The 14,741-nt window shown below is 35.9% G+C and overlaps 1 protein-coding gene across 2 annotated transcripts in view; it reads right to left on the reverse strand.

Moving 5' to 3' along the window:
* kcnq1.1 (potassium voltage-gated channel, KQT-like subfamily, member 1.1) overlaps positions 1-14,455 on the reverse strand; it is a 59,211-nt gene extending 44,756 nt beyond the window's left edge. For both annotated transcript variants that reach the window (XM_041980034.1, XM_041980024.1), the window contains exons 1-2: positions 14,041-14,455; positions 5,827-5,917 (exon numbers count right to left, since the gene is read on the reverse strand). In XM_041980034.1, the coding sequence (XP_041835968.1) occupies positions 5,827-5,917; positions 14,041-14,387 (438 nt within the window). In that variant the 5' untranslated portion in view covers positions 14,388-14,455. The remainder of the gene's footprint in view (positions 1-5,826; positions 5,918-14,040) is intronic.
* Positions 14,456-14,741: the final 286 nt, after the last annotated feature.

Raw genomic sequence — 14,741 nt, forward strand, 5'->3', positions numbered from 1 at the left:
TTTTAGCATGCTGTATGTGTTCTAGACCCAAAACTAGTCTGCTCTGATTAAATCCAGATCATATTCACAGCATAATTTGGCAAAATTCACCATTCACTCAAGTTAAACGTAACATCTGCAGTTATATTTACATCTATGATGATCATCCAGAGAAAAAGTTAGAAGAAACTGAATGTCTCAAATGTTTTCTCACATAGTCGATGGCTTTCTCCAGTAAAGAAAAAAAAGAGAGAGAAAAAAAATCTAAAACAGAAGCAAGTTTCCTTCAGGGATATTTGTAAAAGACCTTTAGATGTGTGTGAAGAGGGGATTGTCTGTAAGCTGATGGTATTTTAAGAAAAGACAGTTTTAACAATCTCTAGAGATGCCTTAGGAACATTTTAAAGAATTAGTTGTTGATATATTCCTATAATTGCTGATGTGATGTGATACAAGGCTGAAAAAAAAGGTTAATTGTTTACCCAGCTATGTCTTTACAATACACAGAAAACTTTGCAATAGAGATCTGAAAAGTAGGTAAATCTGGGGACAAAAACACCAAGTTTCCAACACTTCCTTTGTCTTCTTGTGTTAAGTTCAGTCCAAGCACCTAAATGATTACATTACATTTCATAAGAGTTTTACTCAATGAAGTGAGACTGTTGGATAAACAATATGACTACTTACAAACTGGCCTTCATAATCCACAGTTTGACTAGAAGAGAAATTATGTTATGCAGAGTAATTAAATATGAGCTCACAGTGTCTGCATAAGTACATTTTTGAAGAGATGAAATGAAAACTTTAGGAAACATAGACATGTTGTGACTGTTTTCAGCATCAACAAAGCTTAAGTTTTGATGCAACAGCATGCCAATGCCTTGCATCTCCATGTGTTTCAGCAGGATAATGTCCAAACTGATTTCCTTCAAGAGGCGCTTAACCACACTGAACACTTCTACAAGAGATGGTTTGAGACTCATCCTGCTCAATGTTTTCTTTTCTGCTTCACTTCTGCTTGTAACGCCTTACTTTTCTATTGCGCTCAAACCAGCTAATGGTAACTGTTCAAAGTTAAAAAAAAACATGGAGCTATGTGCATGGCTACATATTACAACAGAGGTCTTAGAGGGTTGCTGTCCTGCAGGTTTTGGATGTTTCTTGCTACAGCACACCTAAATCCGATTGATGGATCAACATGCTTGAGCAAAACTTCACAACAAGCTGTTGAGGAGAGCCATTTAATTTGAATTAAGTGTGTTGCATCATCTAAAACATCACATCTAAAACCTGCATGATTGCAGCACCTGAAGATAAAAGCTGGACACACCTGTGTTAGAAAATAGATGGGTGGACACTTAAAAATCTAAATGGTTATGGCTTTTACATTTTAGTATTGAAATTACATATTTTATTTGAGTGTTGTTGTTTTTTTTTTTTTTTTTTTTTTTTTTTTTTTTTTTACATTTTCCATCAAGTTGCATAAATGCTTCCTGAAAAAACAAAATAAAATAAAAAAAAATAAATAAATAAAACTTGGCTGCTTATGTGCTCCCCCAGTTTAGCCGGTTTTATAGAATATAGTGCAAGTGTGCTGAGACCAGAAACAGTCTCCAGATATTATTTCTTTACCTCAAGAAATGCTATAAAACCATGTCTTTGTGGTCATTTTGTAAGTCATGTGGCCATGCATGAGGACACAGATGCTCACAGGGGATGCACTGTGCTGCCAGTGGTTTCACACTGTTCTACTTTTCTGATAGTGATAATGCACCAAGATTTGCCATCAATAGCAGGGAAGAAGCATGACAAGTAAACAAGTCACTTTCTATTATTTTACATCAAAATCTAATTATTTTTTTTTATGGGGAAAATGCTAATGTATGTATCAAAAGTAGACAGTGTATTTTTAATGAGAAACTGAATGTAAGGCAAGGTACATTTGTATATATATATATATATATATAAATATATATATAAACACATTTCATGCCAGTGTGCTGTGTATGTACATATGTATGGACGTAAAGACGAAACCAAACATTTATTGGAAACTGGCAAAGACAGCTATTTATAATTAATTACATACAATTCTAAGTTAGGTTAAGAAGCAAAGAAAGCCATAGCTATATGTTTCTAACCCCCTTTTCTGCCATATCTCACAACCCCCACTTCTTCTACTAATTGCATTCTGCCTCTTTTCTCCCTCATTATAGGATCCACAAGGGGGACAATAAATCTAGGATTCCTCCCAAAGTCATTTCCCCAAATTGAGTCTCACTCCTGGAGTTTATCTCAGCAACATCTTTTGACCCAAATCAATCATCATTTCACATCAAGATTAATTTATCTTCCCAAGAATGTCACTTAAAACTTAAAAAGAAAAAGTTATCATTCATGCAAAACAACCAATTTTATGTTGGTAGAATAAAAAATAAAGCATCTCACGTTTCATTTCACCTCTCTGTGACCGTTTCATGTAACAACACTTTAAATAGTTTGTAGTACTTTGTGTCTATAAAAATGAGAGGAAAACAATATTTTGAGAGCACAGCTTCTTTGGGCAGACTGCCAAGCATCTGGCATTCACTCTACTACAAATACTCAGCCAGGGCTGCAGCTCTGTGTAAAAAGAAAAAAAAAAGGGAAAGAAGGAAATAGAGCAGTCTCTGTTAACCTTGAGTGTACAGAAAAAAAAAAAAAAAAAAAAAAAACAAGACAAAGGAGATGCTTCTGTGGTGGAGGAGGAGAGAATGAAAGAGTGGCAGGGTCAGAGCAAATCTCTAAACTAAAAAGCACCAAGTACAAAACAGTCCCAGAGGGAGCCTGGATGGAGTAGATGAATGTCTGAGATTTTGAGAGGTTCAGTTGCAAATATTAATTATTCATTATCTGTGTAGAAGAGAAGAATAAGAAGATTAAACATCTCCAGAGGGTGAACCTCGGGCAGAAACTTGGTTTGCCTTAAAATGTATATTTTATGATTGTGTTACGGGGGGGGGATACGGACTCACATGAAGCACGTGAAGCAGATTTCTTTTTAAATCCAACAATGAATTTGTAGGATTTGATGGGTGGATGTGGCAGCTAATGAAACACCATGACTATATCACCCCTTCATTCTCAGTCCAAGGTGAACTTGTCACATGTGGTACGCTTCAGTCCTCCACATAGAAAATCCTCAAGTCCTTTTATTATCCTGTAAGAGTTTTCTTTTATCTGAGCTTCAGTGACTTAGCCATCACCCAAACAGTTCCTGCGCTCAGCATCTCAGGGTTCAGTTTATCCCATTTACTATTGATTTTAAAGAAGGCGTGGTTGTTCTGTAAGGGACACACTGAAATTGTTTGTAAAAGCAAATATGTGGTTTTATCTAAACTGTTTTTCATGTTTTTATTTATTTATTTATTTTTTGTGTGTTATTTGTGAGCCAGAAGTTGTGGAAATTACACTACTTTGTTTACAGAATTCATTCAGTGCTTAATTAAACCAGTGTGTCAGACATACTGTTCTCTATATAATCACCAAAAGAAATTTATAATGAATCAGTGCTTTTATTTAATGAATCTGTTTTTAATCATAGGAGAAAAAAACTGCTCAGCAACAACTGAATATATCAGAATCATCCTTGTTCAAAGATAAGCCAATAAAAACAGATGATGAAAGCCAAAACGAAGGTCAAATGCAGAGAAAAGGTTACAAACTGTATTTCCAATGTAAACATTGCTGTTATTTAAAAAAAAAATGTTCTGGCACTTTATGTTCACAAATTGCTGATCGGGATCATTTCAGCAGCAATCTTCAGTTTTCTTCTAAACAAACATGTTTTTATTTTACATTTAATATTTTCTGTCCAAACACCTGCTGTGTATTTTAATGTGTGGAATTCATAAAAATTTTGAAATATCTATACAGCTTAATTCTTTGTGTTTTGACACATACATTTGTCTTCTTTTTCCCATTTTATACAATTACCTTTTCTTTTTATGAAGTCCTGCAAGCACAACATAATGATACAGAAACCAGAACCATTTATAAGTTAAGAGGGAATTATGCCACTTATAGACTAACACTAGAAGAAGACCCTCTACCATTGCTGAGGTGGCATTTCTGTGCCTTTCAGAGCAGAACAGATGAGAATCGTATATTTTAATGTGGTTTGACATTTATTGAAATCAGTTTCTGTCTGATAAATCATCGCTTACATGAATGCTCTGATGTCTGACTAAAATGAAAAGCAGAATAACTTTGAGATCTTTAGGTAAGATGTCCTTGTCAGTAAACGTAGACCACTGTCTAACGTTGTCAGTCCAGATTTTCATGCTGCTGTCCATGTTGACTGATACAAGGAAATTAGGACTTTCCACCTCAGTAATGGCAGCACAGCAAGATGGCGCAACACACAAAATGACTACCAGATTAGTCTATATTTGGCAATTTGGTTTGTTATGCACAAAAAGCATAAACATTATAATATAAATATCCAGTTTACTGCTGCTTGATTTAAGAGATTAATTATTCATTTTAACACAGAATGTTCTTAGTTATAGTCTTTAAATTGAGTAATTACGGCTCCAAATTAGTAAAAAGTTGAGTAAATATAGAAAAGGTTATTTTTATATTTACTTTAATTTAATGGGTACATGAGAACCCATGATATCTCATTAACTTAATTTGATTTGATGGTAATGAACAATACATAGATCAATTTTAACATTTTTGGTCTGCAACATATTCCAAAAAAAACAGACACAATAAAGCTTTTACCATATTGTCATGTTGACTATATTTCTCACAATACTTATAATGCATTTCTGGCATTGTGGAGCCAAAGGAAGCAAACATTTCAGGATTTTCTGCTGGAGACAGATCAGGACCTCATCATCCTCTCATCTTGCCTTTGTAAAGTGTACAGAAATGAATCGTCTTATTGAAAAATGCACAGATGTTCTTGGAGAAACATGTGGCCTTGAAAGCAGCATATGTTGATCTAAAATGTAAATGAACTTTTCTGCATTAATGCTGAAGTGAAAATCAACTTTGCCAAAGGATCTGACAGAACCGCATACCAACAGAGAGCCTGGCTTCTGGACTTGTTGCTGATATCAGTCTGGAATACTGATTTATTTTATTTCAGAAGAGGGCTGACAACCACAGTGTTTTAATGATGCTGGAAGGGTGAGAGAAGCTGGTTATAAATGGTATGTAATAAACCTTTAAGCAGAAATATTTATTTATTTTTAAACTTGTAGGTATATGAAATGAGTAGGTAGCTGGTTTAAGATTTTCTTCCAGAATGCTGCTTTTCTTTATAGAAAAAAAATCATACATGCAAGCTATTTTCTAATAAGTCTCTTACTCTGTTTCTTTCTTTTTTTTTTTTTTTATTACATATTTAAGTGGTAATGTCAAGCGGTAATGTCCACAGGTTTTGTTATAACCTCAGTGATGCTGTTAGTCTTGGCCGATGGGTTTAGTGTAGCATCAATATTACATGTGTAATCTCCTTTGTTGCATGGGTAAATTAACTTTTATTGCAATTAAGTTGTATCTTAAGGCTGGCATTCACAGTGTAGGCTAGTTTATCTAGTCTGAATAATTGTCCTATACTTCAATAAAGGTTTCACAACTGTTTTCATATTTTAATGATACTGCATATCAGTGCACTCTACTTTATTGTATAAATTATGTTCTTTTGTGGCTTTACTGAAATGACCTTTTTTGGTTTGTTTGTTTTGTTTGTTTTCAGAGGAAACAAGTCAAGCACAAAACATGCATTTATTAATTTTCCTTTTTCTTTTAAGAATAACATCAGATATTGCTCTTTTAATCAAACTCAGCACTCACCACCCAGAAGAGAGTTGTGTAAGCCAAGGCTTGGTATTGATCAACTGTAGAGAGGACACTAAGGATCAGACAGGCCAGAACTATGAGAAACCTGTGAAAATGGAAGTAGAACATGCATTAATCTTGGTTAGAATCTCAGGAAGATTTCTACTGATCAATTTTAATAACTAAGCAGAATCTTGCTCTTATAAAAATGCAATTTTCCTTAAGTTTTACTTCATTTGTCATCTGTCACATTGGACAAACACAAATCTCAATCTATTTTTAAACACCCTCCAAGTATTTATGCCAGCATTCCCCACTTTGATTCAAACTGCAAAACTTAATTTCTGTGTTTAGTTCAAGTTTGAGCCTCTGAACAACTTTTACAAAAGTCAGAAAGCATTATAACTTTACTTTGCGTTACCATGAAAATTGTCTAACTGGATCTAAGGAAACAGTCAAGGACGGTGCTCTGAAGGAAAAATCTTTCAAATTCATATGAATATGAATACAAAGCACATAAATCTGTCAAATAATGAACACTGGGGTTTGCTCACATTTCCACATCCCACACACAGAAACAGCAAACTCTAAATTGCTGTAACACTGTTCTTTTCCCTCTCAAGGTCAAAGTATTTAAAGTACAGCAACAAGGAGATGCTTGAAACTACTCAAGCTATTTGAAGGATAGGAGAAAAAAGAAAAAAAACATCACTCTTGAGGAAGATACTTTAAGCTGTTATGACACTGTACCACAAGCTTTTAGATTATTTACTTCTGACTCTTAAACAGATTTCAAAATTAAGGGACAAACCAGATTTTAAAAATCTTTCTTAGGAACACGTTTGGCAATTGGAATCAAAAAGCAGCTTATTTTAAAAGTTTACATGTAGGATGGCATAATACCAAATAAAGGTCAGTGTATGGTGCCCCATATTTTTCAGTATCATAGATGTTCATGAAAGTCAAAATGAGAGATTCTGTAAGTAAGAGAAAAAGCACAGAAAACAGTAATATAAGTCATGATCCATCCTCACCCTTATAACCTTGCTCACATGTGTTCCACCCTGTCAGGTCAGGCTATGATTCCTATTTTTGTTTCAATTATTAGAGTATCTCTGCTGTTATTGAAGCTGAAATTGGGTGGGTTATTTTAGCATTTCATCTGTTTTCAGGATATACTGTAACAGAAAATGAACAATTATGTTATATGAAACTTTGCAGAAAGGTTGACCCTGGAGCAAGGGCAAAAATTTAATTTCCATTTGCTGGAGGTGGCAAGAGATGTGGTGATGAAGGTTACAACCTCTGAGTGAGTTCATGTGACTGTTGATGCTAGTTGACACACCAGTTTGTTAAGAATGGATCAGTCCCACATAAGCAGTTGCATAAGTTTGCCTTTATGTACTGTCTATATTATTATTATTATTATTATTATTATTATTATTATTATTATTATTATTATGTACTAAGTTTACTAACTAAAATTCTGCTTTGGAGAAAAGTGTCTGCTAAATGACTGTCGAATAGAAAATTCAAAGATATCCAATGACTTTTGACATAGTTCTTATTAAAATTAAATTAAAATATACTTACAACAATGAAAATGTAAAATGTTAAAATGCTCTCTTTTTTGGCCCTCATGGTTTATTTTTGACAGTCAATAAGGAAATGGAAAGATGGAAAGGAATGGAAGATTTTCTTTAATATACATTATTAAAATCATCTAAATAACAAAAAGGAAATAAACAATCTGAAAAAATAATACATGAAACTTTGCAAAAAACTGAGGCACATGCAGGTAAAATAAATAAATAAAAATTTACTACTGAAACTGTCTTCCCCAAAACATACTCATGGTTAATTTGTTATGCTGGTAGTAGTGGCCTAGTTGCATTGAAAGGATATGTGACCTCTAGTGGTCAAGAGAGAAACTGACTTTAAAGTGTAAAAGAGCTTTAACGACATTGAACTGTACGGTGCGGCTCACTTCTTTGTTTTGGTTTTCCATTGTAGGTAGTAGCATGGAACTGATACTGGCCTATGTGTTTTTTAGTACTACCTTACTTAAGGTTCCAAGCATGATGAAATGACACTATATGGTGATGTTGAAACACTGCAGATCTGCATCCTTTAAATATTTGGGAGTGCACGTGGACAACACCCCTTTCATGGTCCCATCATGTGGATTACATCTGCAACAAAGTACAGCAGAGGATCTACTTTTTGAGGAAACTCAGGTCTTTTGGAGCCCGCAGCAATATCCTTCCCAGTTTCTGTAGCGTCCCCATACTAAGCATCCTACAGTATGGAGGTTCAGGTTGTTCTGTGGCATCTCTGTCAAGCTAAAGTCCAGGAGTCAGAAACAGCTGAACATCTGCTCCGAGGTGATTGATCAACCTGTGGAGAGCTGTTTCTTTAATGGCTGGTCTGCACAAACCCTTAGACTAGCAAATAAGATAGCTCAGGCAGACGTTTCAGGATGCCTTTTTGCAGGAGGAATAAATATAAACACACATTTATTCCACACTCCATCACACTGTTCAATTGGTAGCATTTTGTAGGTTTTTTCCCAGAAATTTTCTATATACCCTAACCCTAATGTTTTTTTATTTTTATTTTTTATGAATACACATTTTTAAATGTGGAGTTTATGTCATTGCTGATATTTTAATGGATATTTAGACTCTGTTTTTGTATGACTGCAGTCTTGTCTGTGATGATTGTTGACTGTGTGTTGCAGTGAAATTTTCTGCACAAGCGGACACTAAAGTATTATCTTATCTTATCTTATCTTATCTCATCTCATCTCATCTCATCTTATCTTATCTTATCTCATCTTATCTTATATGCACATGCTGCATAAAGTTCTTTGAAAACCAAGCAAAAGATTTACAATATAAATTACAATATTTGTGTGCATAGATATTATGAGCATGACTGAAAACAGAATCATGTTAATTAACCATGAGTTTGGACTTATGGATTGATTTTTTTGCCTTTTTGCTGGTGGAGTTAACACTGCAGCACCAGTGATATACTCAGTCCCACACTATCCTTTTCTTTGGTGAAATTCGAAAAGTTCAAAAACAATTACTTTAGTCCTGACCATGATGTTGTTTAACATTTATGTAGTTATGATCTTTAAAATTAAACCCAACCAGGAAGTGACAAAAGTTTAGGTTTAGTGTTGTCATGTTATTGACTGAATGCACCCAAAGGAAACATTCAGTATTTGAAGCCATTAGAGCAAACACTTGAATGATGTTTGATCCAATGTTTCAAGTCTAATTTGAGTGGGAGCCGTAGTTTAAAGGACACCCTAATTTAAGAATAACAACAAGATACTTATTTGATTATCTTATCTGAAGGATTTGTTGACGCTGGAAAAGATTTAAATAATTTATTCTGAAACTGCAAAAGCAGAAAGGGGAGTTTTATCAATTTAAACAGGCAGAAGAAAAAATCTGGAGGCTGAAGTTGGAGGGTTGGAATTACATAGCTGTTTGTTTTAGATTTCTATAGATATAGCATCTAAACTACCTGAGTAGGATTAGGCATTACAAACTATTGATTTAGGTTAGGAAAAATCCCGGCTAGCCTTAAAACAGACTGTCTCTCCACAGCTACAACATCTACAACAGGTTAGTTGTGTTATCTCCTCTTCATCGATTGACAAGCTCCCTTCAATCTGCAAAAGGGACAAACATGTTGTGAGCCTTAAACACATTGTTTTGTCAGTTGAGCTTGGCTTTACAAAAAGAAACGAAGAATGGAAATTTTGTTCACATTTATGTTAAATTGAATTCCATTTCTTCCTATTTTGTGTCTCATCCTAATACAAGTCTTGGATGTGTTGTCCATGTACATCCATCGTTTTCATTGACATAAACCCATCTGTGGAGTTAAACATGGCCGCTTCCATTTAGTTTTCTTCACACTTTAAAATATCTCTTGCTCAGTATGTTGGGCTTGTTAAACTGTCATCAGACATAGCTTGGCTTTATTAGTGATATCTGTCTGACAGAAAGGTTAACTGACATTTTTGTCTAAGGAAAAATTGTCTTTATGAATTAAACTGGGTGATCAAATGAAAACAAAACAAACAAGCATGTTTAGGTAGCACCCTGACATTTATAAAACGATAAACTAATGGAACACTATCAGAGGATGCATATGAAATTACTTTCAGATAAATTTTTCTCCTGCCGCAGTAAGATCCAAGATGAATTACATCACTATGTTTAATTTACCCCTTAGAGTCAGACTGTGCTATTGTTGCAGATCAGGTTGATGTGGACTCTGTTTAAGCATCAACGACCTCACTATGACCTTTCTATTTTCCCCAGCAATATATCTGAATAACATCTGTTACCAAACACACAAAAAGGAAAAAGACAATGACTCAATATGCACAAAAACAAACTTCTTACAAATCACTAATAAAGTATTAAATGTACTCAGTAATGCTAAATGGACTAAATTTAAATAGCAATTCTTTGATCTTGGTAACCACTCAAAAGCTTTACACTACAAGAGACAATCACACAACAGCAAATTCATCCAACACAATTTGGGATATTGTGTTTCATAGTAAATTAAAATGCACTTGAATTTATGTTTTATCTTGCATATATTCATATTTGTTACCATGCTATCCAAATTCTCTTCCAGCCTCCTTATGAAGATGTTGGGGGTTCTTAAAGTAAACACTTGATAATGACACCTGCTCTGATGCACAAATGCTCTTATAAGACATGTTGGACAGCATAACTGTTTAAGGGAACAAAACACCAAGATGAACTTTTTGTTTAGGAGACTTGTTGGAATTTTCTTGTCATGTGTATCATATTGTCTTAAATATTCATATGACATCCCTTAAAATTCTAAGAGTTTTTCCTGTATGAGGAGACATGATGGAAAATATGTTTAGAGAGAGATTTATAGTTTCCAGTCAGTGTTTGCATCATGAAGACCCTTATCACCACATATACAGCCTGAGTTTACTGAAGTCCAGCCAAGAATCCAAATACCCCCGCCCGTTTTGCTAACACATACACACACGGGGGTAAGTGTGCACGCCACACGTCAACACAGATAAAAGACTGAGAAGGGACCTGCTCAGAACCGCTGTATAACACCACTATAGCAGCCAGTCTTGTCCAAAAGAGCTGCACGAAGATACAAAACCAGACAGTAAAATTACTTTGGAGTTCTTCGAAATGGCATCTCTGGTCCTTGTGTACTGGTGAGTTTGCCAATCTGAGGTTGAATAGCAAAAAACAGGAAAAAAGTTAAATCACAGGTTGAAAGGCAGTAAGAGAGGTGTAATTTCCAAAGAGCGGGAACGTGACTGGGGCAGTTAAAGAGTATGAAAAGAGACATAACCAAACATCAAACCCAAAACCATACACTCCTCAGTGCTAATTGCAATTAGTCTGTGACACTGTGCTCAAATTATTTTAGGGTATTTGAAATGCCAATAAAGACAAATACCATGTGAAAACATAGTTCTGCTTCACCATTTTTTTTTTTATCTAAGATTGTCTGTCTCATCTCATCTTTACCACTAACTGCACCATCATATTTCACTTACTTTACCTCCAGGCCCTTGATAATACAGGCTTTGTGTGTCTGTCTAGCACCCTGGGGCTTGGTGTAGCAACAGAAAAAACACATTGGCTCAGCTACATAGGCACTGCTGAACTCTAAACAAAAGCTCAAAGCACTGCCCCTATCTATTATTGATGGACAGATTCGCTTGCTGACTGCAGGACAGTGTGAGTTGAAACAAAGGAGAGGATATGATAAGAACTGGTAGTGACACTGCTGACCATGTCAGTGAAAACATCACAGTATGCAAAACAATTATTTGAAATAATGGAAAAGCAAAAATTTTAACCAATATAGGATTAGCTGTTCTTCACTAGAAGGTGGTCACTGATGAATGACTTTGTTTATGTGCTCTATGAAGAATTTTGACTCCTGCAGATTCAAATAAAAGATATCTGAATGTTGAGCTTGACAGAAGGGCAGAAACCAGATGAAAATGAAGAAAAGTGCTGACTTTTTTTGCTGACTAGTTACTTAAATAATAAAATCCAAAAATCAAGAGAAAATGTTGCTGTGTTGGGGATGGATAACAATGTATGATCTCTTAGTCTTTTTGTTGAATCATTAAAATATGTGTCTGAATTTCCTTCCTCTGACTGGCAGAATATGTGGTTCTATTTAACAGAGCTGAGTCTGAAAAATACTGCCTGATATCTTTTGTCTTTTAACTCTCCTGGCTGACATATCCATAACCAGCATGTGGGATGGATCCATGCTGCTGTTGACTAAAAAAAAAAAAAAAAAAAAAAACAAAACAAAAAAAAAAAAAAAATGCATTTGACTGTGTTTCTTCAGCACAGAAAACCCAAGCATGTGTTGGGTTTAGCTTTACAAACATGGATACATGTTCCTTTTTTCTAAAATGTTTAACAAAAGAAAAATAAAGATCAATACGTTATTAATTACATAAAGATAAATATGCATCCAGCTGATATAAAGAAAAGTATTTTTCATTACTTTTACCCTAACACAACAGACCTAAAGCCCACAAGCATACTTTATCACCAAAGAGACATACATATGGAAGTGTAAACACACAGACGCACACTCACAAGGGTAACTCTGATAAGCTCTGGGTCGGTGATAGGCTACGCTTGTTCTTAGTGGCTTTTCTCCCACTTGAATATTAGCAAAACAAGGTTCTGAACTGACCCCCACATGTTAGACATTGCAACACCACACCGAATTACAAGAAGAGATTTGTTAAAAATGCACAATGCATTAACAAATAAAAACTAAATAATGGAATTGAAGAGGACTACAAATTCAGACATGCTAGGTTTGTAATCTAGGTAAGCCTGGATTTCAGTGTGCACCTTCTTGAAATCTCTCCAGAAAAAAGTGCATTGGAATTATATTGTCCTTGAAATACTACCTCTGTCTTCCTCTCACGTCAACTGAAGCTCATGCAAAGGACAGGGCAGCGCAGTATCTCTTTTGTTTAACTTTGACCTCGTTTATGTGCACGGCCAGCCAACAGAAACGCATTTTGAAATGTAAGATTTATTATACCACAGTGTAACCTTCCATCACCGTGTTTAGTACAAATTTTCAATTTCATGCATCGACCTCCTGCAGCAACGTTCTCACAGACTCTTTGCCGTTTCTGATCACTCTGCTGAAAATTTGCAATCGATAAAGGGACTGCTCCCTATTTGCATTTTAGGGGTAAAAGCGAAAGGCTGATTTCACTGGAATCTAAATCCTAAAATGCTTGTAATTGTAGTAAAAGCAAAAAATTCTAATATGGGCAGATTTGACTGGGGGGGTTGCAGCAAATAGAAACAACCAGAGCTGAATATGACAGTAAAAAAACAAACAAAAAAATTCAGGCAAGGGAAAGTCAACCTTAAGACAATATATGTTTGTATTTGGGGAACATAAGTGTTCAGCATAACCATTACAACAAGGTTAAAGGCTGGAGTTGCATTATGAGACTCTAACCTGCTCAGACAAGCTGCGTTCCTTTGTTTCCCCTCTGACACTGTGGGGTCACAGGGTGGCAGAGTGAGACCAGGCCACTACCTCCTCCACTGCATACATCCTGCCAAGTTTAGCTGCCTGCTATCAGTGCCAGCAAGTGGGGACAGACAGCACACGTGGGGGTGTTCTGGAAAATCATATCCCACATTCCTGAACCTTTACCAGAATCCACTAGTATGTATACAGTAGATGTGAATTTGTGAATTTGTAAGTGGTGAAAAACAGAGAAAAACAGAAAGAGTGAAACATCCTGGGGGATTTTCTGTACTGTAGAGAGATATTTAGCTTATTAGTGGCAACACTTCTTGTTTTGTGTATGTCCCTCAAATAAAAATATGTCTGTAATATCCCTTTAGTTTTCCCACAAGGACTTATTTTCATGTCTCTGATTAATCATATGTTATTTTTTAAACATGCTATAACTAAATTAAAAGATCTCTAATGATCCTAAAGGGGCTCTACTTTACTTAAGTATCTGAGCAGCATCTGTCTAAAATGCACAGGATTAACAGTACTTTGTAAGGCTCTACGTGCCCAATTAACTCTCTGTTTAAAATGATCTTACAATTGCAATTATGCCCTTGAATACCCCACGGATCAGGATGATTATGAAAAAAAAAAAACAAAAACACTCACACTGTGAAGTGATACACGAAGCACTTCCAGCCAGACGGCCTTTCCAGAAAGTTATACACGCGTCCTTGGATGTAGGCGCGGGTGAGGACTGGACGAACCCCGGTGCTGTACACCGACATCCGGGGGTGAGATAAGTAGGGGTGTAGATGAACAGGGGGGACATCGGAGGGAGAGTTACCTTCCTCTTGCATTTTGTCTCTCTGGGGAAAAGTGTTGCCCACAGGTGTTCCTGAATCATGCGCACTGAATGTGGTTGCCGACAGCTCCAAATCCGGCGGTCTCTTTCCCCGTGCCAGAGTAGAAGACCTCCGTGTGTTCCCCAAACAAGGTGCGGGAAGATTAGACATTGTAGGCTTCTTTTACTCGTCTGTTGCTGGTTTAACTTTTCCAGTTATTTTTACAGTCACTATCTCAAACTGGCAATTGTTCTTTCATGTGCGCTCACTTTCTGTAGCGCGCCTGATCGCACCAAGGCGCCTGAAACTGTAACAGAAACTTAATTATTAATGCTTTAAATTACCAAGACAGAGTTTTCTTCAACCTAACTTCCCGGCTCCCAGAACTGCTAGAGGTATGAAGAGTTTCAGCTTTAAATGAGGATCCGTAACCTCTCTCAGGACTCTTATCAGCTTGCAGAGCTGTCGCAAGGCGGTGCGGTGTGCGCGCCAGCTGCTCAGGCATTAACCTACTGTTAAGCACAA

This window comes from Melanotaenia boesemani, chromosome 1 (genome assembly GCF_017639745.1).
Source record: "Melanotaenia boesemani isolate fMelBoe1 chromosome 1, fMelBoe1.pri, whole genome shotgun sequence".
NCBI lineage: Eukaryota > Metazoa > Chordata > Actinopteri > Atheriniformes > Melanotaeniidae > Melanotaenia > Melanotaenia boesemani.